This window comes from Aplidium turbinatum, chromosome 18 (assembly GCF_918807975.1).
Source record: "Aplidium turbinatum chromosome 18, kaAplTurb1.1, whole genome shotgun sequence".
Taxonomy (NCBI): Eukaryota; Metazoa; Chordata; class Ascidiacea; order Aplousobranchia; family Polyclinidae; genus Aplidium; species Aplidium turbinatum.
This window is the reverse complement of record NC_137489.1, coordinates 5,263,478-5,288,810: the sequence shown is the minus strand read 5'-3', so window position 1 is coordinate 5,288,810 and position 25,333 is coordinate 5,263,478. Positions and strand designations below refer to the sequence as shown.

At 36.7% G+C, this 25,333-nt stretch overlaps 2 protein-coding genes across 2 annotated transcripts; both read right to left on the bottom strand.

Moving 5' to 3' along the window:
- Positions 1–299: 299 nt before the first annotated feature.
- On the bottom strand, positions 300–3,104 carry LOC145787917 (NXPE family member 2-like). The gene is made up of 2 exons (XM_082599755.1): positions 2,383–3,104; positions 300–1,260 (listed from the first exon to the last, which is right to left on the bottom strand). Exons 1-2 carry the CDS (start codon positions 3,102–3,104, stop codon positions 300–302), a joined length of 1,683 nt encoding a protein of 560 aa, XP_082455881.1.
- Positions 3,105–14,553: 11,449 nt separating this feature from the next.
- On the bottom strand, positions 14,554–22,396 carry LOC145787916 (NXPE family member 2-like). Its single transcript, XM_082599754.1, has 3 exons — positions 22,269–22,396; positions 17,811–18,444; positions 14,554–16,536 (listed from the first exon to the last, which is right to left on the bottom strand). Exons 1-3 carry the CDS (start codon positions 22,336–22,338, stop codon positions 15,576–15,578), a joined length of 1,665 nt encoding a protein of 554 aa, XP_082455880.1. The 5' UTR covers positions 22,339–22,396; the 3' UTR covers positions 14,554–15,575.
- Between the last annotated feature and the right edge of the window lie 2,937 nt (positions 22,397–25,333).

Below are 25,333 nucleotides of genomic sequence, written 5' to 3'. Positions count from 1 at the left end.
GCATTTTTAGATCCTAAAATCGTTTTTAATTATTTGAAAAATAAGGCTTGTGAGTTGTGACGTTGCTCTCCTTCAAGAAACCCACAACCCGCCGGACGTTGAAAAACGTTGGCATGTGGAATAGGGGGTCAAGTGTCGTTCAGTCACGTTACTTCAACTAGTAGAGGTATCGCAATTCTACTTTCGAAACGCTTTTCAGACAAACCTAGTGTAATGTCGAATGTCTGTTTCTGTAAAGCATGCTCAACGAAGACATGAATCTCCAAACTCTTATAAATAAACCAAGTATTACTACTCGTCTACATCATGTAGCTGAGCATCAACATAGCTTGTTGGCGCAACGTTTTTGGAGTGGGGTGAAAATCATTCATCAACCATACCTCTGATATGTCCCAGACTGACAGATATATCACATTTTGCATACTTGAAAATATTTTTCTCAAAATGATTTCGAATCTATATATGTTCCATTCGTACGGATATTCGACCACATTCTGACTTCGTACGATGAACTTTGTGCCTGTAAATTTTTGATGATGCTTCACTATCGCATCTCTGATTCCTTTAATTCGATGAATATAAAGAGACGGATCATACAGCAACAGATGTGCCCCGATGTTGAACACCACCATAACACCTTCTCCCCCAACTGGCATATCAATAATAATATCGCTGATGTATGGTCGGGAACTCGGAGGGCCAGGATTTTGTAAAGGTGGGCCGTGTGACCGATAATACAGTGTTAAGTTTATTGGGTTAAGACTTTTCGATCTTGATATTCGCGGTTGCTGCAAAATATGTGAATTGTCAGGTCCAGAGTCCTCGAAAGTAAATCTTTTATAAAATAAATAATAAAATTGCCTTATTGTTGAGTCCCCAAGAAAATACACTACTTTGTTAGTCAATCCCCGAAGTCCGTTTACGTTGTTACATTGAAAGGACTTCCATGTACTGTGTTCGAAATAACCTGTGATTTGATCCGGAGACAAGTTTTCAGAAAACATCTGGTTGCATCTTGGCATACTATTTCTCGAGTCTTGTTGTTTGTCACTTTTGGCAACTGTAATTTCAAGGCTAGTGTTGATAGACACCTGGCATCCATGACTTTCACAAAGCTTCATCACATTCAAATGTTCTCTTTTTGGGTTATCACTAACAACGTTTTTCAACGGGGTGCACCGCTTTGAAGATGGCATGAGGCAAAGCCAAGGTTCCTTGTTGCGTGGATTTGTAAAGTCACACTTTGGAAGAGGCCTCAATCTGGAAGATTAAGGCAAAATCTTAATTAATCACAACATTTTTGTAAAGTAAGAAATAAAACAATCAACTTCAAGCTTTTTATTTATGGTCATTATAAGCTAGAAACCAGGATATAATTCACACGTCTCTCTCAGCTTGAAAATAAATTTCCATTCTCTTGCTACCCGTCAATCAAACTTTAAGATTTTCTTGAAATAAAAGATTCGGTAATATGGAATTTAAACAGCCAGTAGCATTCACAAAATGTTTTCTGCCAGTGTCATGTACGTTCGTTTTCTTCCTTGGGTTAAATTGCTTTTCGAGTCGACCTTATCACAGTGGCTCCTTGGGTGTAGTAAAGAGACTTAGCCATAGGGAGGAAGGCTTTAGAGTCCCCCTCCAACTAGGCTACTGTCTTACTCCCCCGTTCCATCCCCCAAATGGGTTTTTGCCATTACAACTTTTTATTGCAGGCTATTAGGCTATATGTTAAATGACGTTTCATGAGTGTTTGGCTGTAGGCTATTCCGTAGCTGTATTTTTAAATAAACTCTTTATTTTAAATACCGCACAGTTGATTTTGCCCCCTAAATTTTCTTTCAATTGAGCTAGGTCACTGGTGTAGCCTAGTAGGCTGTCGATTTTGAAAAAGTTTAGTCTCGTAAAAGACCGATATAAATTTGTGCTAGTGGTACCCCTTTAGCTTTACTTTGAGTTTTAACAAGCCAAGCTACTTTATTAAAACATTTACACACGTAGCCTATGTAGGCCATATCAAAATTAGTTATTAGTTCACTAAAAACCTTAACAGCCTGTTTCACTTCAATAGAATTATTAGAAAGAACTGATTGAAATAGAATTTATTTGATAGTGAATAAATAGTAACTAAATAGAATTCAAATAGAATCTAATTTATTGAGGTGAAACAGGCTGTTAAGGTTTTTAGTGAACTAGTGCAGTTACCAATTTTGATGCAAATTGCTCTGCTTGACTCTTCGCTTGGCATTGAGCACTTTTTTTAGTAGCCTATTGATTGAATTTATTGTTTAATTGTGTCTATATATACATTTTGAAATTGCTGCGGAACTGTGTTAAAAGTCTTAAATCTATTGTTTTAGAAAAAAATATTGGATCACAACTTACGTCGTGTTTGTATTAAGGTTTATGCCACATTCCAATGACTCTCCAGATTCATACGTTCCTACATAAACGTGTCCCCACGAACCCAGGGAAGCTTGTTGGGCATTGAGTTCATATGCTCCTTCAACTGACAAAACAAGTTTGATGTCCAGGATTAGTCTTCCTTGCATAGGAAGAGGCGCTTCAATCGTGTATGTTCCGTCTGTGTTGTCTATGACACGACAAGGAATTCCATCCGGGAACTTTGTCCCATCTCGAATCAGTCTTGCCCGGAAATAATCACCACCGAATTTTTTAATTTCTCCTCTATTGTCTCTCGCTTGCAGTGTTGCCTTGAAAGTATCTCCCACTTTGAATCCTTGCTTTGATATAACAACACTGGCTGACGTTGTAAATCTATCTTGGTTTTTATTTGGATTTTGAGATTCATATTTTTTAAATGACTTGATTAAAGTAGAAAAGTATTGAGTCCAGTCTTCATATGTTGATTCTATGGACTGGTTTGTAAACCAACTTAACGGCAGACCATACTTATCTTTGTGGCGCATTCCATAATAAGCTGATTCTGATAAAAGTGTTTCAGAACTCTCCAAACTCTTGAACCTAACAGGTTCGATGTAGGGATTTGAATCGGTTTCTGAATTTAAGAAAGCCCAAAAAGAGAGAAATGCCAGAATGTTAAAACCAAAAAGTACCAACTTGATTTTTTTGGTAAGCCATATCATGATCAATAAAAGCAATTTTTCTTGAGATGAAAATTTTATGTAACTTATTGAAAGTAGCATTCCTGCATTATAGAAAACACTTTCAGTCACATTCTATGTTCACTTTGCTTGAGCTTCATTTAAACAAATTTGATACAGTAGATCAGTCTGGTAAGTAGGCCTACTGGCGAATCACTTTAATTTACTTTTTGGTATCTCATTTGCATTATTCGAATGTCTTGATAAAAAAAAACCTTAGTTTTTTTGAATCTTTTCTGTCCTTTTTACGTCATATCCCGTTGCTAGGCAACAGTGACCTGTTAAATTTATTTTGGCATAATTAAAGCTTATAAAATTGTTCAGTGGACATAGGCTGCTCTTTAGATATCACTTTCGCGAAGGTTAAAGACCTGCTAGGAAATGTTGAAAGAGACAATCAGCTTTATTCAGAATGTTTGGTCAGCTAGCAGTATTGACTGGTTATTCAAAGAGATAAACTAGGATAAGTAGGCTACGTGCTGTAGCCTACATGTCTGATGGTCAACAAGTATAAAAATCCATTCAAATGAAAGAACTGAGTTTTCTGTTTTAATCAACGCATTTTTTGGTGTGTTTGTGCTGGTTCACCACTGTAAAAACGATTTTCAGAAACTGCTTTCCTGAACGTTCTGTGATTTTGATTGTCTTTTGTTTTTATTTCTTTTGTTTTAGCACGTGCTGCATGCAGAGATGGGCAAGATCACCAGTATTGGTGATCTTGAAGATCAAGATCACCAAGAATAGGTGATCTTGAAGATCAAGATCACCAAACTATGTGATCTTGAAGATCAAGATCGTGATCTTGAAGATCAAGATCACTTTTTGTGTACTTGAAAAAAAAATGAAGTTTTTGATCAATGATGTTGCAAAAAATAATAACTATAAGCAATCTGGGTAAAGGTATATAGTTGGTATTGCTAACTTTTACTTTTAACTACTCGATCGCTGGCCTAAGAATTGTAATAAGTTAGTGACTGTTGCTATTATAGGCCTATCAATTGTTGATGTAGTTTGCTTAGAATCGCAACGTCACCCCCAAGGCAGAGGTTAATTACAGTAGTTCTGAAAAGTCGCAAAATTTGCAATTAGTTTTATACTTTTTATTTATAATAAATAAATAAAAATAAAGTTTAAACCGCATCATTTTTTACCAAATTTTTGTCTGGTTCATGTGGGAGTTTTTATTCGTGTTACTAAGTAGTTTTAACTTTCACTACATTATGTAAATGTTTATTGCACCATTTACCCACCTGGCAACTTTGATACTGTTGTCTGCTATCAAAAAAGTTCAGAGGTTTGCGGTCCGACAAACCGCTCCATACTCAGACCCTAAACAAGTCTTGGTCTGGTTGATTTGCTGTAATAAACCACTTTACATGACCAAAGTCGGCTAGAATCCAGATTTTTTAACACCGCCATTCTAGACTTTTGAAACATCTAAAATTGGGTCAATAAAAGCAAACATTTCTTTAAAATTCACATTAAATCATTTTTTATTATACGTCAACATAAAGTACACGGAAGTTGACTTCTTCATTATGACCAACACAGAAAACTTTTTCAATTTTAAAATGGCAACACTGACCAGATTTGATGGAGACTTTAAATCGTCTTTTGTTGGGCACATATCATATTAACAGTGGCTTAATGTTAGTAGTTGCCACTAACTACTTTGTACAGTACGAGTTCTAAAAAAATGCCTCTATGTAGGAAGTAAAATTCAATTTTAAAGTGATCTTGATCTTATTGTTCTTCAAGATCAAGATCACACAAAAACAAGTGATCTTAGATCAAGATCACCAAAAAAAAAGTGATCTTGAAGATCAAGATCACGATCTTCAAGATCACTTGTGATCTTCAAGATCAAGATCACGCCCATCTCTGGCTGCATGGGCGCTTTAATACTGGTAGGCCTATAGGCTACTAGCCTACTTTAAAATAAGCTCCTTCGTAACTGATATTATTATAAAGCAACCCAGACGCTGCGGTTTTCTATTGCTATGACGAAATATCTCTCCTACTAGTTTGAACTTAACACTCTGTTTTCTGCTGACGATTTTTGCCACTCAATTTTTTTTAAACATTGCACTTCACCAAGTTTTCTTCACAATCCACACCTGCTAAGCTAGCTTACAACTGAACTAAATTTAGGAGTCCATGGCTTGAGATTGCAACAAAGGCCGACCATGAACAGAGATCTGTGTCGTCACAAAGTATGAAAAGGATTTGTTACCTTACCTAAGGCTACCATATGTCCTCTTTTAAGAGGATTTGTCCTCTTTTTTCAAGAAAAATGAATTGTCCTCCGAGAACACTAAAAAATGCTTAAATGTCCTCTTTTTTGACAGTTTGGGTTTTCATGCTTATATTTCAACGGGATTATATTGCTTGATGACGTTTCAGCGACGGCTTGTAGGCTATTTGTTTTCTAAACATTTTGTATACCAATGTAACATGCTGATTGATAAATTCTACAAGAAATTGGCGCATTTTATGGAACTGTTGTTGAACGCTCATTGCCTGGTTCATTGTAGGCCTAAGATATTAAACGACATTTTAAAGGCCATGCTCACACTTTAACAAAAAAATTATTCTTTTTCCATACATACGTTTTATATTAATACAACGCTTGTAGACGTTGTTGATTACCAACTGAGTTTAGCTCGTTTGTTGCTTGAAACAAATCGAAACGAATGTCTAAAAGTGCTCCACTCCAACTCCACCGCTCCAACGCTGTTCGTTCAGGAGTGAACGAATTCACAGACCCCTCCATTTCTACAAGCAGAAACGTAACTCTGTCAACCTCAGTGACCGGGTCTGTGTCAGTGGTTCAAGGCCTCCACACAGTGCAGCCTACTGTTTTAATCATATTTCTTGCAAATAATTTAACAATTTCGTTAAGGCTGACCATTCTTTGTTGAAAAAAGTTAAGGCTTGACCTGGAGGACGTGCCTGATTTGTCACATTTTGCAGATTTTTACGACCATTGTTGTCTGACTGAAACTGTTTGAAAATTAGGTCCTTTTTTTTTACTTTTCCTGACTTTTAAAAATATAAAATCATTTGTTGTCTTAAGGAAGCACTAGAAATGAGAAAAAATAAGTTAAACGTTCAGTTAATCTGTTTTTTTGTAACTTTGGCTGCGTAGGCCTATAGGCCTACGCAGCCAAAGCCTATTACTGTTACTACCTATTACTGTAATGATCTAATAACATGTAAAAGATTCTTCAAGCGTAAAATTCTACTTGCTGGCGAAATGTGTCCTTTTTTTAGGCGATGAAAATATGGTAGGCCTACCTTACCACACAGTGTGACAACTAATTAACTAAAGAGCAAGCAGCTGTGTCAGTAGCAAACCAGGAAATGACATTATTAAGGTGGACACAAAGATTGGCTAACTTTTCTTCCCGTCGGCTTAACCTAAATTTTCAACCACCAGTCGCAAGCCTACATATGACAAAAAAACAATAACACACACACTTAGCTTCAAACAGAAAGCGTAAAGACCACTCAAGAGTGGTGGGGTGTGTTGAATTTTTGGCAGTGATGTACGCGCATACAAAAAATATTGACGCCGTCAGCGTAAACGCAAACGATCGAAAAACCATACGCCGTATGCGTCAACGTAACTTGTAAAAAAAGTTGACGGCATCAGCGTTAGCGCATACACTAGCGTAAACTCATTTTGTTTGCTAGGTGCCCAACATTCACACGGTATAAACCACTCGAAACAAACAAGTTTTATTTTGAATTTCCACGAAGAAACACAAGCATCTGAAAACGTTCATCTGACATTTTTCTGCGTTTTGGTTTCAATATGTCTTTACCCATTGAAAACATTCTTTCAACTGCAGCGCTGGAAGGTATTGGTGTGTTGTACCGAAAAAAAGACATTAAAAAGTATGCGTTGACGCTATGCGCTAAAAAACCACGAAAACTTTACGGCGTAGCCTCAAGCGAAAACTATCCAAAAAAAATGTGGCCGTAAGCGTTAGCGCAAACAAAAAGTCTACGCCGCAAGTCTGCGGCGTAGAATTGCGGCGTATACGTACATCTCTGATTTTTGGTGCAATATACTGGTATAATACCTTCCGTTAAATGATCAATTGCTTATCCCCATTCAAATTTTAAAATGCTTTATGATTAAGTTATATACAGTAAGCTATATTTATGAAGTACGGCAGCTATATTTTTAAACAAACTCTTTAGTTCAAATATTAAAATGTTTGCCCCTCAACAATGGCTTTTACCCCCCTAAAAGTTCCTTTCTAGCCACGTCACTGCTTACTGCAATGTTTTTTTAACCTTTTTTGAGCGACGAAACACTATGCATTAAAATATTCTTGCGTAACACGAACCAAAATTTCATAATGATGCAATAGAATCATAGACTCCTTAAGTAAAGCACTGGAATGTTACGATCTCGGGGTTTGTAACTTGAGTCTGAAGGATTACCGTAACTTGAGTTCTGGGCTGAAATGACTTCTAGAGAAGCTATAGAAACACAATCTTGGATTCTATATTAGGGTTTTTGAGGATGGCGAGTTCAATAGTATTACTTTGAAAACCATCTGAGGTCTTTTTCAGGTCAAAATATTATATTTTAAGGTCAAATTACAGAATTTTGGTCATTTTTGCCCAATTTTGCGTTTAAATCGTAAAGCAAAACTGTTTGAAAGAAGTCTGTGACGAAATTTGCTATTACATAAACATCATATGTATTTCTCAACACTATGGCTATTATCTAAAGGAGTCAATGATTACAATATAATACACAAATTGACAATACATAACAAGATGACACCATAATCAGGGCCCGATTAACCATGAGGCACACGAGGCACAGGCCTCAGGCCCCCTGGTTTTGGGGGCCCCCAATTTTTTTTACATTAATACCGTAGGCGTCAATACTTTTATAGGTTTCAAGCAGTGCCATGTCAAGGGGGGCCCAGATCCCAGGCCCACCATCTCAAGGGGCCCACAAATAATAGATTTTTGCATTTCAGAAAAGTGTTTTTTGAGTTGCTAAAGTTCACTGCATGTACTTGTCCATTAAGAAGATGATTTAGGCCCTTATTATACTAAAACATCTCAAATTTGAGGCCTATTTTACAAATTTGGGCCCTAACTACACTGAAACATCTCTAAAAACACCATTGCTATCTAAAAACAAAGTTAAAATGCGATGAAGTTAGTAACATGTTCTGCAGAAATGTATTGGATGCAATTGAATATATGAATTCAAAAGGGTCCAATTGCCACAAAGTGTTTTTGGCACAACTGTTTTAATTATTTTGGTCATTTACTTTTGTGGTGAAACTTCGATAATGATTACATGCTTAAACAAACTGGTAAGAAGCATCATACCTAAAAAGTTCACTCATTGAGGATTCTGTGGAGAAACTATAGAGAAGTTGAAGTACAATTGCTGTAGTTGGGCCCATTTCAAAATCAATGAAAAAATTGATAGAGTATTTTTTATGTGTTTACCAATATGTTTGAAAAATCTGGCTGTTTTTTTTTAAGTATCCTTTAGAAGACATTGAAAGAAATTGGAAAGCACAAATAGTGAAATAAAATAAAAAAAAAAACAACTGGAGGGCCCTTTTGAATTCACATATTCAGATTCTTTTCATCAATAAAAGTGCTTTGTTTTAAAAAAATTGTAAGCTGTAAGCAAAATAGCATTTCAGATAGTTTAATTATCATTTCAATTTTAACATTTACAATACCATAATTATAAATATCCTTGACTAGTGATGTTGCGAGCAGGAAAAACCTGTCCTGTACTTTTAGCAGAAACGTTCTTCTGTATTTACTTTTTCTGAATCAATATATGCACATGAAATTGCTCTTATTTTCAAATACCTTATAAGCCTGGCATATCACATGTTGTACGGTACAAAACAAAAATCATTTTTAACACAAGGGACCTGTTTATTCTTGCCACTAACTTAGGCTACCATACCCTAAAAAATTTAATTAACTTGAATACCTACATAAAATTATGAAAACTTTGCCTTGGAATGAAATAATGTTGAATAAAAATAATTGAACACCTGATCCTCAAAACGCTTTACACTGCTTTTGTTTACAAGTTACCGTACAATCACAATGTTTTCACCTTGGTTGACAGAACAAGTAATGTTGCCAGATAAAACATAAAAATAGTGAAAAACAATAATGTTATCAGATGACCAAATCTGAATGGAAATTAATAATTTCTACAGCTTTGGTTTTATCCCCAGATTTTATCTGCGCGGTACCGGGCGGCAAAGCAGGGCAAAGTTAAAACAATCAAAATTTTGTGTGGTACGATGGTATGACCGCGTCGTGACCGATAATGTTCCATTGCCAGTATTGGAGCTGGTATACAAGTCCCCCCCACCCCCCTTGGCAACTCATGACAAAGACAGGACTCAACCAAACATATAGGGTGAAACTACTTTACCTTTGCTTTACTGTTCACACACTTCCATCCACATGTTTTGGTCAATTCCTCTTTATCATGAGTTGCCAAGGGTGGGGGGACTTGTGTACCAGCTCCCCAGTATTTTTTTTTATTAGAAATTGTTAACACTTTTGGCTTTCATTCCGAGCAAAGATGTAGCTAAGAAATGATAGATCTGTGTTTGCGGTTACTTACACTTGTGTTGTTTTCTAAACTGGTGAGAAAGTCTATTGAAATGAACCACATTTCCATGTCGATGCAGTGAAAATATACACAATATTATAGGTCTGCTTGACGATAGAGGGCCCAAAATTATTCTGGCCCCGGGGCCCACAAAAGGTTTAACACAGCACTGGTTTCAAGGAACCATTAATAAACTCTGCTAGTTCAAATTCAAATGTAGCCTATATTTTGCTAGTGTTTCCAGTATGAAATTGAAATGAGCTCAATTTCCAATCTGTTAGAGAGATTCTTCATCCAATAATTTTTGTAATAAGTATAAAAGTGTTCATACTGTTAGAAAGTTGTAGGTAAATTGGCTAAATTAATATTTATGAAGTTATAGTTTTGCTTGAACTATTTTTTAACCCATATTTCATCATTCGCAGAGACTACATGGCATTGCTTTGAAAGCGATTGCCAACAGGGGCCCCTAAACTTAGCTGTGCCTCGGGCCCCCATGAGCCTTAATCAGGCCCTGACCATAATAGACAATGTCTATCACTAGTTGGAAAGCTTTTCTTGCCTGCTGAGGCATCCCAAAGACTTTTCTTTGTCACTTACATTGAGGACATAAGCTTTCAATAGAATGTTAAAGTAGTACAAGCAGCATTATTACTAGCTAAAGGTGCATCTACAAAGGAGAACAACTCAGCAAAATGAAACCGGCAACGCATTTCAGTCTTGTCATGCAAATTACAGCATAGATTTCAGTAAATTGTTACGTCACAAAAGCTTGGAACCGCAATGTTTTGCAAGGGCATATGAAATAAATCACCAAAATATTTCCCAAAATAAATAAAAAGAACTTCAAAGAACTTACGCAGTGTAGAGAAAATATCTTACACAATAGATGCAGTAGGTGCACAATATCATATTTCGTCACAGACTTATTTCAAACAGTTTTGCTTTACAATTTAGACGCAAAAATGGGCAAAAATGACCAAAATTCTGTAATTTGACATTAAAATATGATATTTTGACCTTGAAAATGACCTCAGATGGTGTTGAAAGTAACACTATTGAACTCGCCATCCTCAAAAACCCTAATATAGAATCCAAGATTGGGTTTCTATCTTCTCTAGAAGTCATTTTAGCCAGGACTCAAGTTAATCATTCAGACTCAAGTTACAAACCCCGAGCATGGGAGGTTCCAGTCCTTCACTTAAGGAGTGGTCACAGCGGTAAACCATAATCTCTTCGTGAGAAAATTGTAACATAAGATTCTCGGATCCGTTCGTCTGTATGTAATGACCGAAAGAAACACTCCTTTGAAAACGTCTATTCAAAATTGTATTTCTGTAAAATTAGCCACCTGGCTGTCGAAATTGGGATGCAACACCGTACACCACTAAAAACTTGTCACTACGATACAAACTACTTGGATAAAGACGGAAGTTTCGTCCAGCTGGCAAGCACTAAGCAAACAGTTAAATCAAATATAGTTATTACTATCTGAAGCCTTCACAAATTGTTTCACCTAACGGATCATCAGAAGGTCTGCAAAAACATGCAAAAAAAGTAATGAATCGATAATTCCTGAAAAGATATTAATTATTACAACTGTAATTTAATCTGCAAAAAAAACCTTTAAACCTGTACTTCCTGAAAAGATATTAAATATTATAACCGTAATCCAATCTGCAGAAAAAAACCCTCAGAATTACTAAGCGCTACCTTCATCCATTACTACAAAGTTTCAATTAATTTGTCCATCTGGAAACCAAGCAAGTTGATGGCAACCTCTATGACATCACAAAAAAGCAAAATGCGGTTTGATGATCAATGCAACCTGTAGTAATCTGAACAAAATAAATGGAAATTGTTTGTTTAAAAACCTGTAAAAATTAAATGAGATTTATAACCTGTAAGAATCAAATGAAATTTAATTTTTTCAAAATTATAACCTGTGAAAATCACAAAGAATTGTGATGATGTAACCTGTAGTAACCTTAACAAATGAAATGAAATCTGTTTCTAAACCTGTGAAAATTAAATGAGATTTATAACCTGTAAAAATCAAATGAAATTTTTTTTAAAAATGACCTGTGAAAATCAAAAGGAATTTATTTTATTTTGAAGTACTTGAGTTTAAATTTGTTTCTATGACGACATTTACCCGCCAGTTCGGAACGCTTGTTCAAAAGGTGGCCACTATCAGCCTTCAGAATGGCCAGTTTTTTAGCCAAACATAGGCCACAATTATTACGACCACCTCCACTATAAGGCCGAGCACAGCTGTGGATGGACCAAGTTATTTTAGGATCAACACCCTTGTCCTTAAGGTCCCAAACTGCCTTAGATAGTTCGGTGCTGTTTCGTTCAGACCTATCATTGAAGGTACATTTATGGTTGGAAAAACGTTTTTTAAAAGTAGTTTCACAACAACCAATGTAATTAAGGACCTTAGGGCCGTTATCAATGGTAGCTTTGTAAACAACGGCCTTCTGCAAGCATTGCCCATTCAAAGGACAATCTGGCTTCACCCTGCAATTGCAACCAGGCTGCGATGGTTCATTATCAGTCTGCAATATTGCTTTATTGTGGGAGGATATGATGCTTGCAACATTCGGAGTACAACTGTAGCTCAGCTTAATAGTGTTACGGTTGAATATTTTATGCAATCTATGATGGGTTGAAAAATTCCTTACCAATATTGCTATCAACCTGCAAGCTAAAAGGAGGGTTAAACCATAAAATTTTCCGACTCCTTTTCCTAGATGTTCGTAAGTTATTAGCAGGGTTGTAGCAAACTCTCTCCGCAAAACCACTTTTCAATAGGGCATCATTATAAACAGATGCGGTCTTATCAAATTCATTTTGGCCAAATGATGTGGCGGACAATCGCTTTGCAATCATAATCGGGATTTGTCTCTTAATGTTGGGTGGGTGATTGGACTGGGCAAGTGGGCATGGATGTAAATGGGATCATTATTGGGTTTTCGATAAGGCCAGAATTTACCAGATAGCAAATTCAAAGTGACGTCAAGAAAATCAGTTTCAATTAAACCAGTATCCACAGTAATATTTAAGCCATGTTGTTTAAATAATTGAATGACATTTTTTCTCAAACGATCAACTTTAGGACCAGATAAATTACGCAAAATAGCCAGACCATCATCACGATATAACCCAAGCATGTCTCTGTCAACAATAGCAGAAAGTTCGTTCAAAAGAAACAAGCCGACCAACTCACAAATCTCAGCACCATCAAATGAGCCCATTTTAACATCGAACAAACCATCTTTCTTAGCCCAAGTTTCACTTGGCCAAAATGAATTTGATAAGACCGCATCTGTTTATAATGATGCCTTATTGAAAAGTGGTTTTGCGGAGAGAGTTTGCTACAACCCTGCTAATAACTTACGAACATCTAGGAAAAGGAGTCGGAAAATTTTATGGTTTAACCCTCCTTTTAGCTTGCAGGTTGATAAGCAATATTGGTAAGGAATTTTTCAAACTTGTTTCCATACACTTTCCGCCCCATCATAGATTGCATAAAATATTCAACCGTAACACTATTAAGCTGAGCTACAGTTGTACTCCGAATGTTGCAAGCATCATATCCTCCCACAATAAAGCAATATTGCAGACTGATAATGAACCATCGCAGCCTGGTTGCAATTGCAGGGTGAAGCCAGATTGTCCTTTGAATGGGCAATGCTTGCAGAAGGCCGTTGTTTACAAAGCTACCATTGATAACGGCCCTAAGGTCCTTAATTACATTGGTTGTTGTGAAACTACTTTTAAAAAACGTTTTTCCAACCATAAATGTACCTTCAATGATAGATCTGAACGAAACAGCACCGAACTATCTAAGGCAGTTTGGGACCTTAAGGACAAGGGTGTTGATCCTAAAATAACTTGGTCCATCCACAGCTGTGCTCGGCCTTATAGTGGAGGTGGTCGTAATAATTGTGGCCTATGTTTGGCTAAAAAACTGGCCATTCTGAAGGCTGATAGTGGCCACCTTTTGAACAAGCGTTCCGAACTGGTGGGTAAATGTCGTCATAGAAACAAATTTAAACTCAAGTACTTCAAAATAAAATAAATTCCTTTTGATTTTCACAGGTCATTTTTAAAAAAAATTTCATTTGATTTTTACAGGTTATAAATCTCATTTAATTTTTACAGGTTTAGAAACAGATTTCATTTCATTTGTTAAGGTTACTACAGGTTACATCATCACAATTCTTTGTGATTTTCACAGGTTATAATTTTGAAAAAATTAAATTTCATTTGATTCTTACAGGTTATAAATCTCATTTAATTTTTACAGGTTTTTAAACAAACAATTTCCATTTATTTTGTTCAGATTACTACAGGTTGCATTGATCATCAAACTGCATTTTGCTTTTTTGTGATGTCATAGAGGTTGCCATCAACTTGCTTGGTTTCCAGATGGACAAATTAATTGAAACTTTGTAGTAATGGATGAAGGTAGCCCTTAGTAATTCTGAGGTTTTTTTTCTGCAGATTGGATTACGGTTATAATATTTAATATCTTTTCAGGAAGTACAGGTTTAAAGGTTTTTTTTGCAGATTAAATTACAGTTGTAATATTTAATATCTTTTCAGGAATTATCGATTCATTACTTTTTTTGCATGTTTTTGCAGACCTTCTGATGATCCGTTAGGTGAAACAATTTGTAAAGGCTTCAGATAGTAATAACTATATTTGATTTAATTTGCTCTGCTTTGCTTTTTTGCTTAGCATTGAGCACTTTTTTGTAGTATTGATAGTTTTCATTGTTTTAAGCAAACAGTTAAATATGCGACTAACTTTCAAGCAACTATTTTACGAATGACTAGAATACTTTGCAATATCTCAAACTCACGTAGGCAATTACTGTGACGTCATAGTGAAACATTGTGAAGCAATTCTCAACAGGTGTGATACAAGTCTTACGAACGATGGTGCAATCTTGGCTTATTTTTTAGGAAAAATTCCATGACGTAATACGCTAAGATTCAATAGACCTGAACGGTTTTATCTGACGTTTGATTTGGTGAGCCATTGTCGGGAACAAGGAGCCTATGAATAGAATAAACAACACAGCAACAATTTAATAAATTTTTTTCAGTTTTTTTCAGAGCGATATCTAGGCCTGTTTAAATGAACATAATAGTAATGTTAGTTTTTATATAGCGCTGCATCCATCGCAGAATGCGTTGCCCCTCAGCGCTTTACAAAGCAGACAGTGTCAGTGCAGCCGTATAGAGGCGCAACTGAGTACATTATTACCCGAATCCACTCCATTGCTCAGTGCCAAGCAGGAATTAAATTCAGTACCATTTTTAAAAAGTCTTTGATATGACCCGACAAGGTATCGAACCCATGCCTACCGATTCAGAGGCGGGCGCACTACCCACTAAGCCACCGAGCCGGCTAACATAAAGTTGATATGCGAGCAGGAATTGCAAAAAGACAAATGCAAAGCTGTTATGATTTTGATTTTCGACCTGTGTTTCATAGTCGATACAGCACTAGTCAAACTGACAAATTTCTTGAGGAACACCCGACGATCTTACATGGAACAACCGATTGAAAATCATTGACTTACGGGTTAAACTCAGAACATGACCAAATAGAATTGACAAGGAGAAAAGAAAGTCACGAGTTGTAAGGAAAATAAGGATGGGTTTGAAAAGATAAACCCGATTAACAAAGAAGAAAGAGAAGCATGAGCTGTAAAAAAGTGTGGGTTTCGAAAACGAGAAAATAAATTTATTTTTTGTTCATTTTATAATCATGTTCTTGAGTTTAAACTACTACTTCTGGTCTATATCATGTAGCTGAGCATCAACATAGCTTGTTGATCCAAAGTTTCTGGAGTGGGGTGAAGATCATTCATCACCCATACCCCTGATATGTCCCAGACTGACAGGTAAACCACATTTTGCATACTTGAAAATATTATTCTCAAAATGATCTCGAATCTGTATATGTTCCATTCGTACGCATATTCGACCACATTCTGACTTCGTACAATAAACTTTGTGCCTGGAAATTTTTGATGATGCTTCACTATCGCATCTTTGATTCCTTTAATTCGATGAATATAAACAGACGGATCATACAGCAGTAGATGTGCTCCGATGTTGAACACCACCATAACACCTTCTCCCCCAACTGGTAATTCAAAGATGATATCGCTGATGTATGGTCGGGAACTCGGAGGGCCAGGATTTCGTAAAGGTGGGCCGTGGGACCGATAATACAATGTTAAATTTTTTGGATTGAGACTTTTCGATTTTGATATTCGCGGCTGTTGCCAAACATGTGAATTGTCAGGTCCAGAGTCTTCGAGGTTAAACTTTTTTTGAAACAAATAATAAAATTGCCTTATTGTTGAGTCTCCAAGAAAATACACTGCTTTATTATCCAAAATCGGAAATCCGTTTATGTTGTTACATTGAAAGGACTTCCATGTACTGTGTTCGAAATAACCTGTGATTTGATCCGGAGACAAGTTTTCAGAAAACATCTGGTTGCATCTTGCCATACTATTTCTCGAGTCTTGTTGTTTGTCACTTTTGGCAACTGTAATTTCAAGGCTAGTGTTGACCGTGACGTGGCATCCATGATGTTTGCAAAGCTTCATCACATCCAAATGTCCGTTTGTGGGGTTTTTAGCAATGATGTTTTTTAACGGAGTGCAGCGCTTTGAAGGTGGCATGAGGCAAAACCAAGGTTCCTTGTTCCGTGGATTAGTAAAGTCACACTTTGGAAGAGTCTCCAATCTGGAAGATTAAGGCAAAATCCTAATGAAGTACAACAATTTTGTGAAGTAAGAAATTAAATAATCAACTTCAAACTTTTTATTCATGGTCAAGAAAATGAAATATCTTCTGACAGGTGTCAAATCCACAACAATGCTTGATATGAACGACTCGATTACATGTCTTGTAATACAAACGAATTTTTCACACGAGTCAGTTCAATCATAAACAGCTAAAAATCGGTTTCGATCAGCTACCAGCTTGTTCTATCTGAATAAGCTTAACTGAAGATGATGTAGCTGTTAGCTGATCGAAATCGATTTTTAGCTATTTATGCTTGAACTGACTCGTGTGCAACTAAATTCGTTTGCATTACAAGACATGCAATCGAGTCGTTCATATCAAGCATTGACGCATTGTTGTGGGTTTGACACAGGGTTGTCGGTATTTTACCCAACCCAAAAAAAAACACTTAAAAAACAAAAAAAAAAACCATAAAAAAATCCAGAGCATCATATTTGTCCATTTTTTATCAGAAAATTGAAAAAATGAACCAAAGTACTACAAGGTACTTAAAACAAACTTCATATTAGGACTTAAGGATGTGATTGTGAAGGAAATTTCTAAGGATAAATTGAAAACAGTGGATATTTCTGTACACAAAAATCAAGTAGCCTAATGCCACTTTGTACTACACTAAAACTCATTTATGCAAGAAGGCCTCATAGTTAAACAGCCCTAGTGCATTATTTTATTGAGTTATGCCAGCATGTAGGCTACTATGAGTGAGAGGCTAAATAGGTTAAATAAAACCCGGGTTTTTTAAAAAAAAAACATGCGGGTTGGGCTTTTTTGAAAAAACCCCGGTTTTTCTCAACCCTGGTTTGACACTTGTCAGAAGATATTTCATTTTCTTGATAAATAGGCTACTATTAGCCTAATAAGTTACTGTTCTACAAACATGCCTAATGCCAAGTAAAAAAAGCCAAGCGAGTAAATTGCGTCACATGCATAGTTACTAGTCCCAAAAACCTTTCCGAGTTGTTTCACCCTTATCTGAGATTTTTACAAGGTTCTTATTCAATTAGAGTCTGACTAGGCCTATATCTAAATCAAAGTTCTATTTGAATAAACCCTTCTAAGAATGAAACAGCCTGTAATAGTGCGTAAGTTATTTAGAGACTAGTAACTGCCTTTGATGTATAGGCTATAGCTTTTATTTTAAAATTGCTGCGGAACTGTGTTAAAAGTCTTAAATTTATTGTTTCAGAAACAATTATTTGATAAAAACTTACATTTTGTTTGTATTAAGGTTTATGCCACATTCTAATGACTCTCCAGATTCATACGTTCCTACATAAACGTGTCCCCATGAGCCCAGGGAAGTTTGTTGGGCATTGAGTTCGTATGCTCCTTCAACTGACAAAACAAGTTTGATGTCCAGGATTAGTCTTCCTTGCATAGGAAGAGGCGCTTCAATCTTGTATGTTCCGTCTGTGTTGTCTATGACACGACAAGGAATTCCATCCGGGAACTTTGTCTTATCACGGATCAGTCTTGACCGGAAATAATCACCACCGAATTTTTTAATTTCTCCTCTACTGTCTCTCGCTTGCAGTGTTGCCTTGAAAGTTTCTCCCACTTTGTAGCCTTGCTTTGATATAACAACACTGGCTGACGTTGTAAATCTAGCTTGGTTTTTATTAGGATTTTGAGACTCATATTTTTTAAATGACTTGATTAAAGTAGAAAAGTATTGAGTCCAGTCTTCATACTTTGATTCGATGGACTGGTTCGTAAACCAGCTCAGCGGCAGACCATACTTATCTTTGTGGCGCATTCCATAATAAGCTGATTCTGATAAAAGTGTTTCAGAACTCTCCAAACTCTTGAACCTAACAGGTTCGACGTAGAGAGTTGATTCGGTTTCTGAATTAAGAAATATCCAATAAGTGAGAAATGCCAGAATGTTAAAACCAAAAACTATCCACGTAAATTTTATTGTAATCCTGGTCATCATTTTCCTAAGATGAAAATTTTATGTATTGAAAGTAGGCTAGTATTTTTGCAATACAAAAAGATTTTTCCGTCATATTTTACAGTAGGCCTATATTGCACTCTGGTAGGGCTTAACTAAACCAAATTTGATACAGTAGATCAGTGTACTAAGAACTGGCAAATCATTGTTTAATTCAGTGCTTCCCAACCTTTTTCAGTTCGCGACCCACTTTTGATGCAAGTTTTATTGTGCGACCCACAATGAGATATGACATCTTTATCATGGCATCTTTACTAGCTTACTGGCGTGCGTACTGAAATAATTAATGCGACACAACACATCTAATTGTTACATTTCTGCATAATTGTGGCGTAATCGTAATACAATAATTTCCCGATCTAATAGAAAACAGGGTGCACAATTCATGAAAATGGAAAGTCAATAAATGAAGTGAAGATAAGAGTAGTCTAACGATGGCGAAGGCCCACAGTACTGTTCAAGACCAAACTGCGGCTTGTGAGATCCATAGTAATGTCGGTATTTTTTAGAAAAATTTAACATTTATTAACATTTAGAAATGCTTCGCGAATCGCGACCCACCTGAAAAAGCTTCGCGATCCACGAGTGGGTCGCGACCCACCGGTTGGGAAGCACTGCAATAAAGGATGATGACTTTGCCTACGGTTCGTTGTTATATCTTGACGAGTGAACAATCAACTTTCGCATATCACGCAAAACAAAAAAGATTGATAACCGGAAGCCTTTTTATTGCCTAACATGAAGCTGGGCTTTGTCTTAATGTCGCAAAACTTCCGCTAGCAATATCAGAAACAAACGTTTTTTGAAAGTAGGACAACGTCTTTCAATGCAAAAATAACTCAAACTATACAAAAAAGTATAACAAGCGAAAGTAATATAGAAATTACCAAAAATGAACATAGCCCTAATAATGAGATCATAATGGCAACTTTAGTTATGTTGTCTGTCTTCCATAGATAGCCTTAACCGGTAAAATGAATTTTTAAAAACATCGCTCTTTTAAAACCACCATGGGTGCAATTATTTGAGGAAGTTGTTGCCAAACTAAATGCGGGCGAGAGAAAGGTAACCGAAGTTCAATTGTAACATTGACAAGTTTTCTCTCATTTCCACCTTTCTACAGCCTATACATTAGCTGCGTAACCATATGCTGTAATATAACTCTACAATGCCTGCACAGTGCCCTGCTTTTGTTGAACTACTTTACAATAGACCCTATAGCCTACTGTACTGTAAGTTTAAAAATCGTTGGTTAAAATTTGATTCTGTATGAAGTCTATGAAGGCTGTACTGCAAATTTATCATACGTTATGCTGCATTCTTTACAGCTCTTTATAAACACACTAGCCAGTTGTTTAAAATCGGCTGGATTTTACAACGACTTAAAAGTATGAAACTAACAAAAAATACATATTAATTAACGATCTGTATAAGTCGCAGCAATTTTTACACAGTAAACATGGTATAACCCTAATCTTACTGATTAGTGTAAATAATTAAAGTAAATCAAGCACACATTCACTGTTTGTGCACCAGTCACAGCATACAACCTATCGTATTGCTGCCAAAACACTTTCAAGCAGGGCGTTTGAGAGGATACTTTGGGTCCGGTACCATATGAGATCCTTGGCCCTCAAATCAAAACACTTTTACGTAAAACTACTACTGTATATCCAAAAAATACGTAGTGCTTTCTTCAAGTTCCCGGGATCCGTAAAAAAGTTACATGCCTCTTAAACTATTTTGGACACGGGTCTAAAAGTACCTCCTGGACCCCTTGCCAACGCTATTGTTTTCAAGTAAACGTGACAGTGCAGTCGTATAAGAAAAAATAACCTCGTTGGAAAGACACGGTCGCTTTGTTAAAAATTTGTTCTATAGCATACTTTCGATCTTCCGTGGTTCCATGTCTATGAAGCATATGTTCACCCTCGCCGCTACGTTTTCTTACTATCGTGGGCTCGGTGAACTGCTGTCTTTTGAAGTTTCGTAATTGTTCGGTTAATATGTCAAACCGACTCTTTGCCTCAGTAGGGATAATGAATTCTTCTGCATCATTCTGAATTGGTTTGTCGTTTGATACTTGGATGTTATCACCTTCCATTGGAAGTGAAATCAATCCGTCAATTGCGTAACGACGTTTGAGGTCTAACTTAGCATCATGGTTCGAAGAACTGAATGGGATTTTTGTCAAGCTTGCTAAACGTTTTGATGCAGAAAAGACTGCCGTTGAAAGGCCCCAGCTAGAGGTTGGCATGGTTTCTTTTTCGTCCAATTCTGTTGATTTGACATCAGAAAACATGTTTGTCATGACTGATTCTTTTAATCCTTGTTCATGATCAGAAACTGTTCTTTTTTTTTCTTTTCAAACTTATTAAAGGCATAGTAAATGAAATTTTTTCAAACGGAAATTAAGCATTAAAATGCGTAAACTGAACATTCAAGAATACATTTCAAAAAGAATTACCGAACAAAAATTGTTTTCAATGGCACTGGCAAGGCCCAAAGTCCAATGTTTCATTTACTTTTATTTTTTTTTCAAAATGACCAAAAAGTGCAAACACTGCTCGAGAATACGTCACTATCGACAGCAAAACAAAAGCCACGTTACCACTTCTGATGTTTCAACATCAGATCTGATGTTTTGAGCAAACTGTCTGATGTTTTGATGTTGAAATCTGCTGTTTTGATGTACATGCATAAATAGCCTACAGTTAAATCGCCCGCAGTAACAACCATTGCGCGATCAACTGATTGCTCGCCTATAGTGACGTAGACTGCACAGTGCACAGTCGCACGCTTCGCTGCTCACCTCCATTCTTGTTTTGAAAGCCCTGACAAAAGTGGGCGCGGAATGCTGATCAGACCGCAATGGGACAAAATTTTATTGAAAATTGTTTTATGGTAGCATGTTAAACACAAAAAACGTGAAAAATCGCCAAGTCAGGTTTTTCTTTTACTATCCCTTTAACTTCCACATAGTCGTAAAACCGCACATGCAAAGATGCACTGGACTTGCCAGATGAAATCGCTGACCTTTTCTTTACAGGTGACGTAGGAATTGCGCCAAGCAAATTCTCTAACTCAATGCTGCTAGTTATTTTTTGTTTCGATGAATTATTCTCATCATCCCCTTGGATATCCTGTTTGAATTTGAAATAGATGTCATCAACCATAGTATCCTTGTACGTTTCCATGCTGTAATTACACTTTGAAATATTCAGTCGACTATGAAAACAGAATCACAACGACTGATATTGAAAGCCAACACAGAGGAAATGATGCAGAAAAAAAAGTGGACCTGCACAACAATGTTAATCGTCTTGCAAAACGTCATGAAATTGAAAAAAATTTTCACCTGAATAACGCGGATGTGCGCCTGGCCCAGGGCCGACTTGCTGAGCAACGTAAGTTAAAACGTAACAGCAAAGTTACGTGGTGTCTACATCAAATCTTATTTTACATTACGTTTTGGTTTAGCTTTGCGTTTGACAAAACCGTTGAAGTGAAAGTTACAGAAAGTCATGTAGACTTGCAGGCCTTTATTAGAAGTTACCGTCACATTCTAGAATAGCCAATGCCAGGTGCGAAATGGACCTTGTGCTGTACGTCATTCTTAATGATGCATCTCATGAATAACACTGCTTGGCTATTCCACCAATAACATGCATTATCTTACTTCGCAATGACAGATTAAAGAATATAGTTCACTTACCGTCCTTTTTTGTTTTTTTCTGGTGTGGTTTCAAAACTATCAGGTTTATAGTCAGGCTCTTCAATGTCATTAAAAGCTTTTCTAGTTTCACTTTTACTACTTCTCCAAGCTTTGTGAATAGCTCCAGTTTGCGATAGATTTCTTTTGTTTTTGTGCTCTCGACTTTTCTGATATCATTTTCGCCATCACTCATATTAGATTCAAATTCAGAGATTTCCGTAATGCTGTTCAACATAATGCATAGGCTATACTACTGCTGGAACAGACTAACTTTCTGAGGAGGTATAATTGGCGCCAGATGTTTCTCACCCAACGTTTTTCAGACTTTTCTTCTTGGAGAAACTTTTCACACAATGCAAAATAATGGCGCAAGCGGTGGGATGGCGCAACGGATAAGGCGTTGGCTTTCCAAATATGCAAACCTGGTTCGACTCCCGGCTTCAGCTGGTTGTTGAAAAAACACCGCTCACCTCTACCCAGGGTGTAATAAATTGGGTGGGCGTAGTTGCTGAAGTAAAGGCGGCCGAGAGAAAGGAACTGGCCACCCTACTCTCCTTAGTGCCGATGGCTTAGTATAATGAGAACCTTATCTTCTCATTCCCCAAAGCTCAGTATCTGAGTATGGGACCTTTACTTTACCATAGCGGTGAACCATAATATCTCCATGGGAAAGTTATAACATAAAATTCCCGGATCCGTTTGTCTGTATGCGATGACACCGATAAAATACTCTTCTGGAACGTCTTTCGAGAATTATATTTCAGCAAAGAATAGCCAGTAGGCTGTTGAAATTGGGACGCAACACGGTACGCCACTAAAACTTGTCACCACAATACAGAATTACTTGGATAAAAGACAGAAATTTCGTCTAGTTGGTAAGCACAAGCAAACAGTTTTAACAACCTTTCAACCAACAATACTAAAAATGGCGAAACTGACTGAGATATTTTAAACCACATAACTTTCATACTGTGACGTAATAATGATAAGCATTATGAGGCAATTGCAGCGCCAGGTAAATTTGGCTTACGCAACATCTCGTAATTCAAGATTTAAAATGATGAAATATTTCACAGGTGTTTCAAACGATGGTGAAATCTGCTCATTTTTTAGTAATATTCCATTACGTCAGACGCCAAGATTCAGTAGACCTGAACGATTTTATGTGACGTTTGATTTGTAGAGACGATTGTCCATAACAAATAGAAATAGACAAGAATCGTAAAAAGTACCTAAAACTTTAATCAACAAATCTGACACCCGCTACCATCAAGTATCTCATTTAACACTTTCCAAGGCAAATTATTGAGTAGTTCAACCAAGAATCGTTGATAGCCTACAAGGAAGTTTTTTTACCAGCTCATGCTCACAGAGATGTACGTATGCGCCGCAAATTCTACGCCGCAGACTTGCGGCGTAGACTTTTTGTTTACACTAAAGCTTGCGGCCACATTTTTTTGGATAATTTGCGCTTGAGGCTACGCCGTAAAGTTTTCGCGGTTTTTTAGCGCATAGCGTCAACGCATACTTTTTAATGTATTTTTTTCGCTACAACACGCCAATACCTTCCAGCGCTGCAGATGAAAGAATTTTTCAATGGGCAAAGACACATTGGAACCAAAACACAGCAAAATGTCAGATGAACACTTTCAGATGCTTGTGTTTCTTTGTGGAAATTCAAAATAAAACTTGTTTGTTTCGAGTGGTTTATACCATGTGAATGTTTGGCACATAGCAAACAAAATTAGTTTACGCTAGTGTATACGCTGACGCCACCAAGTTTTTTTTACAAGTTACGTTAACGCATACGGCGTATGGTTTTTCGAACGTTTGCGTTTACGCTGACGGCGTCAATATTTTTTGTATGCGCGTACATCACTGCATGCTCACCACACTTTGCAAACACCCACACATCGTAAAAAGCGTCACAAGTAAAACAGCTAAAGAATAGCAGAATCGAAACCTTCTGTTCAGTTTGGTCTTATGCCAGGAAAGTATTGCTGTCTCAGCTTTAGCTTGCAAGACATGAGACATTGTCTAACGCAGGGCTTCCCAAACTTTTTTGCTCGCGACCCCTTTTAACCTCCTAAAACGTTTCGCGGCCCCTTACGATTAAAACGACTAACAGTGCGAAATATACATTTGTGATATTTATTGAAAAACCTGAATCTAACGAAAACCAAAAACAATTTACCGTTCTCAGTTCAGTTTGTTTTTATTTATTTCTGACCATAATAACAAAGCGTATGGGCAGCCTACTGGAAACAAAACAAAAGAGCAAACAGTTCAGTTCAGTTCAGTTCAGTTGTTTTTTTATTTCTGACCATCATATCAAAACAATACACGTCAACATAGCAAAGGTCAAGAAAAAGGTAGAAGCGACAAAACGCGAACGTTAAAACGTGCTTGTGATCGAAGTAAGTTATTAAGTTGAAAAAAATTTGGCACAGTCGCAACACCTTCTTGCACTTATTCTGTGTGAACAAAGCAAGTCCAGCCGTGGCTCAGTGTTTGTTAATGCACTAATGCAGGTCTCAAGGCGGTTTCAATGTTGTTTAGACTGGAACGGTAGGCGAAGTGAGAAGATTTCAGATAAATTATTTTAAAATTTTTGTTTCCAGATGTTCAAATTTTGATGAACGCATCAATTTTAAATTTTAATGCAAAATATTGATGTTTTCTCCTGGGAGGGACAAATTAAATTCGTTCAGTTTTTTAAGCAAATCTGACATTTTGCATAGTTTCAAAAGCTAGATGTCATTGCAAAAATGGTAGACCAAGACTGAATTTTATTCTGTTGGAAAAATCACGATTTCGGTTTTCAACGTCAATCGGCTAGCCATTTTAAAGCTTTGACTATTGAAAGCCACCTCACTTCGCAATGCAGTAAAAGAGTTTTTAACTCCGATTCCATTTCACCTCAGAAATTTTCAAAAATACGGGCAGCCTATTGAGTGCGCGACTCTAAAGTTAATAACTGTCACAGCATTTCGCACAGAAGTATTAATATGCAGTATGCTACCTTGTGCAAATTGGTATACTTTCTGCGACCCTGAAGTTCGTTA

Excerpts from the sequence above, each read along its gene's own strand:
- LOC145787917 (XM_082599755.1), bottom strand. The coding sequence starts at position 3,104 with ATGATATGGCTTACCAAAAAAATCAAGTTGGTACTTTTTGGTTTTAAC. Across the intron at positions 1,261-2,382 it reads AACCTTAATACAAACACGAC|ATTGAGGCCTCTTCCAAAGT; the intron begins GTAAGTTGTGAT and ends TTAATCTTCCAG.
- LOC145787916 (XM_082599754.1), bottom strand. The coding sequence starts at position 22,338 with ATGACATTGAAGAGCCTGACTATAAACCTGATAGTTTTGAAACCACAC. Across the intron at positions 18,445-22,268 it reads GAAAAAAACAAAAAAGGACG|AAACCGAATCAACTCTCTAC; the intron begins GTAAGTGAACTA and ends TTCTTAATTCAG. Across the intron at positions 16,537-17,810 it reads AACCTTAATACAAACAAAAT|ATTGGAGACTCTTCCAAAGT; the intron begins GTAAGTTTTTAT and ends TTAATCTTCCAG.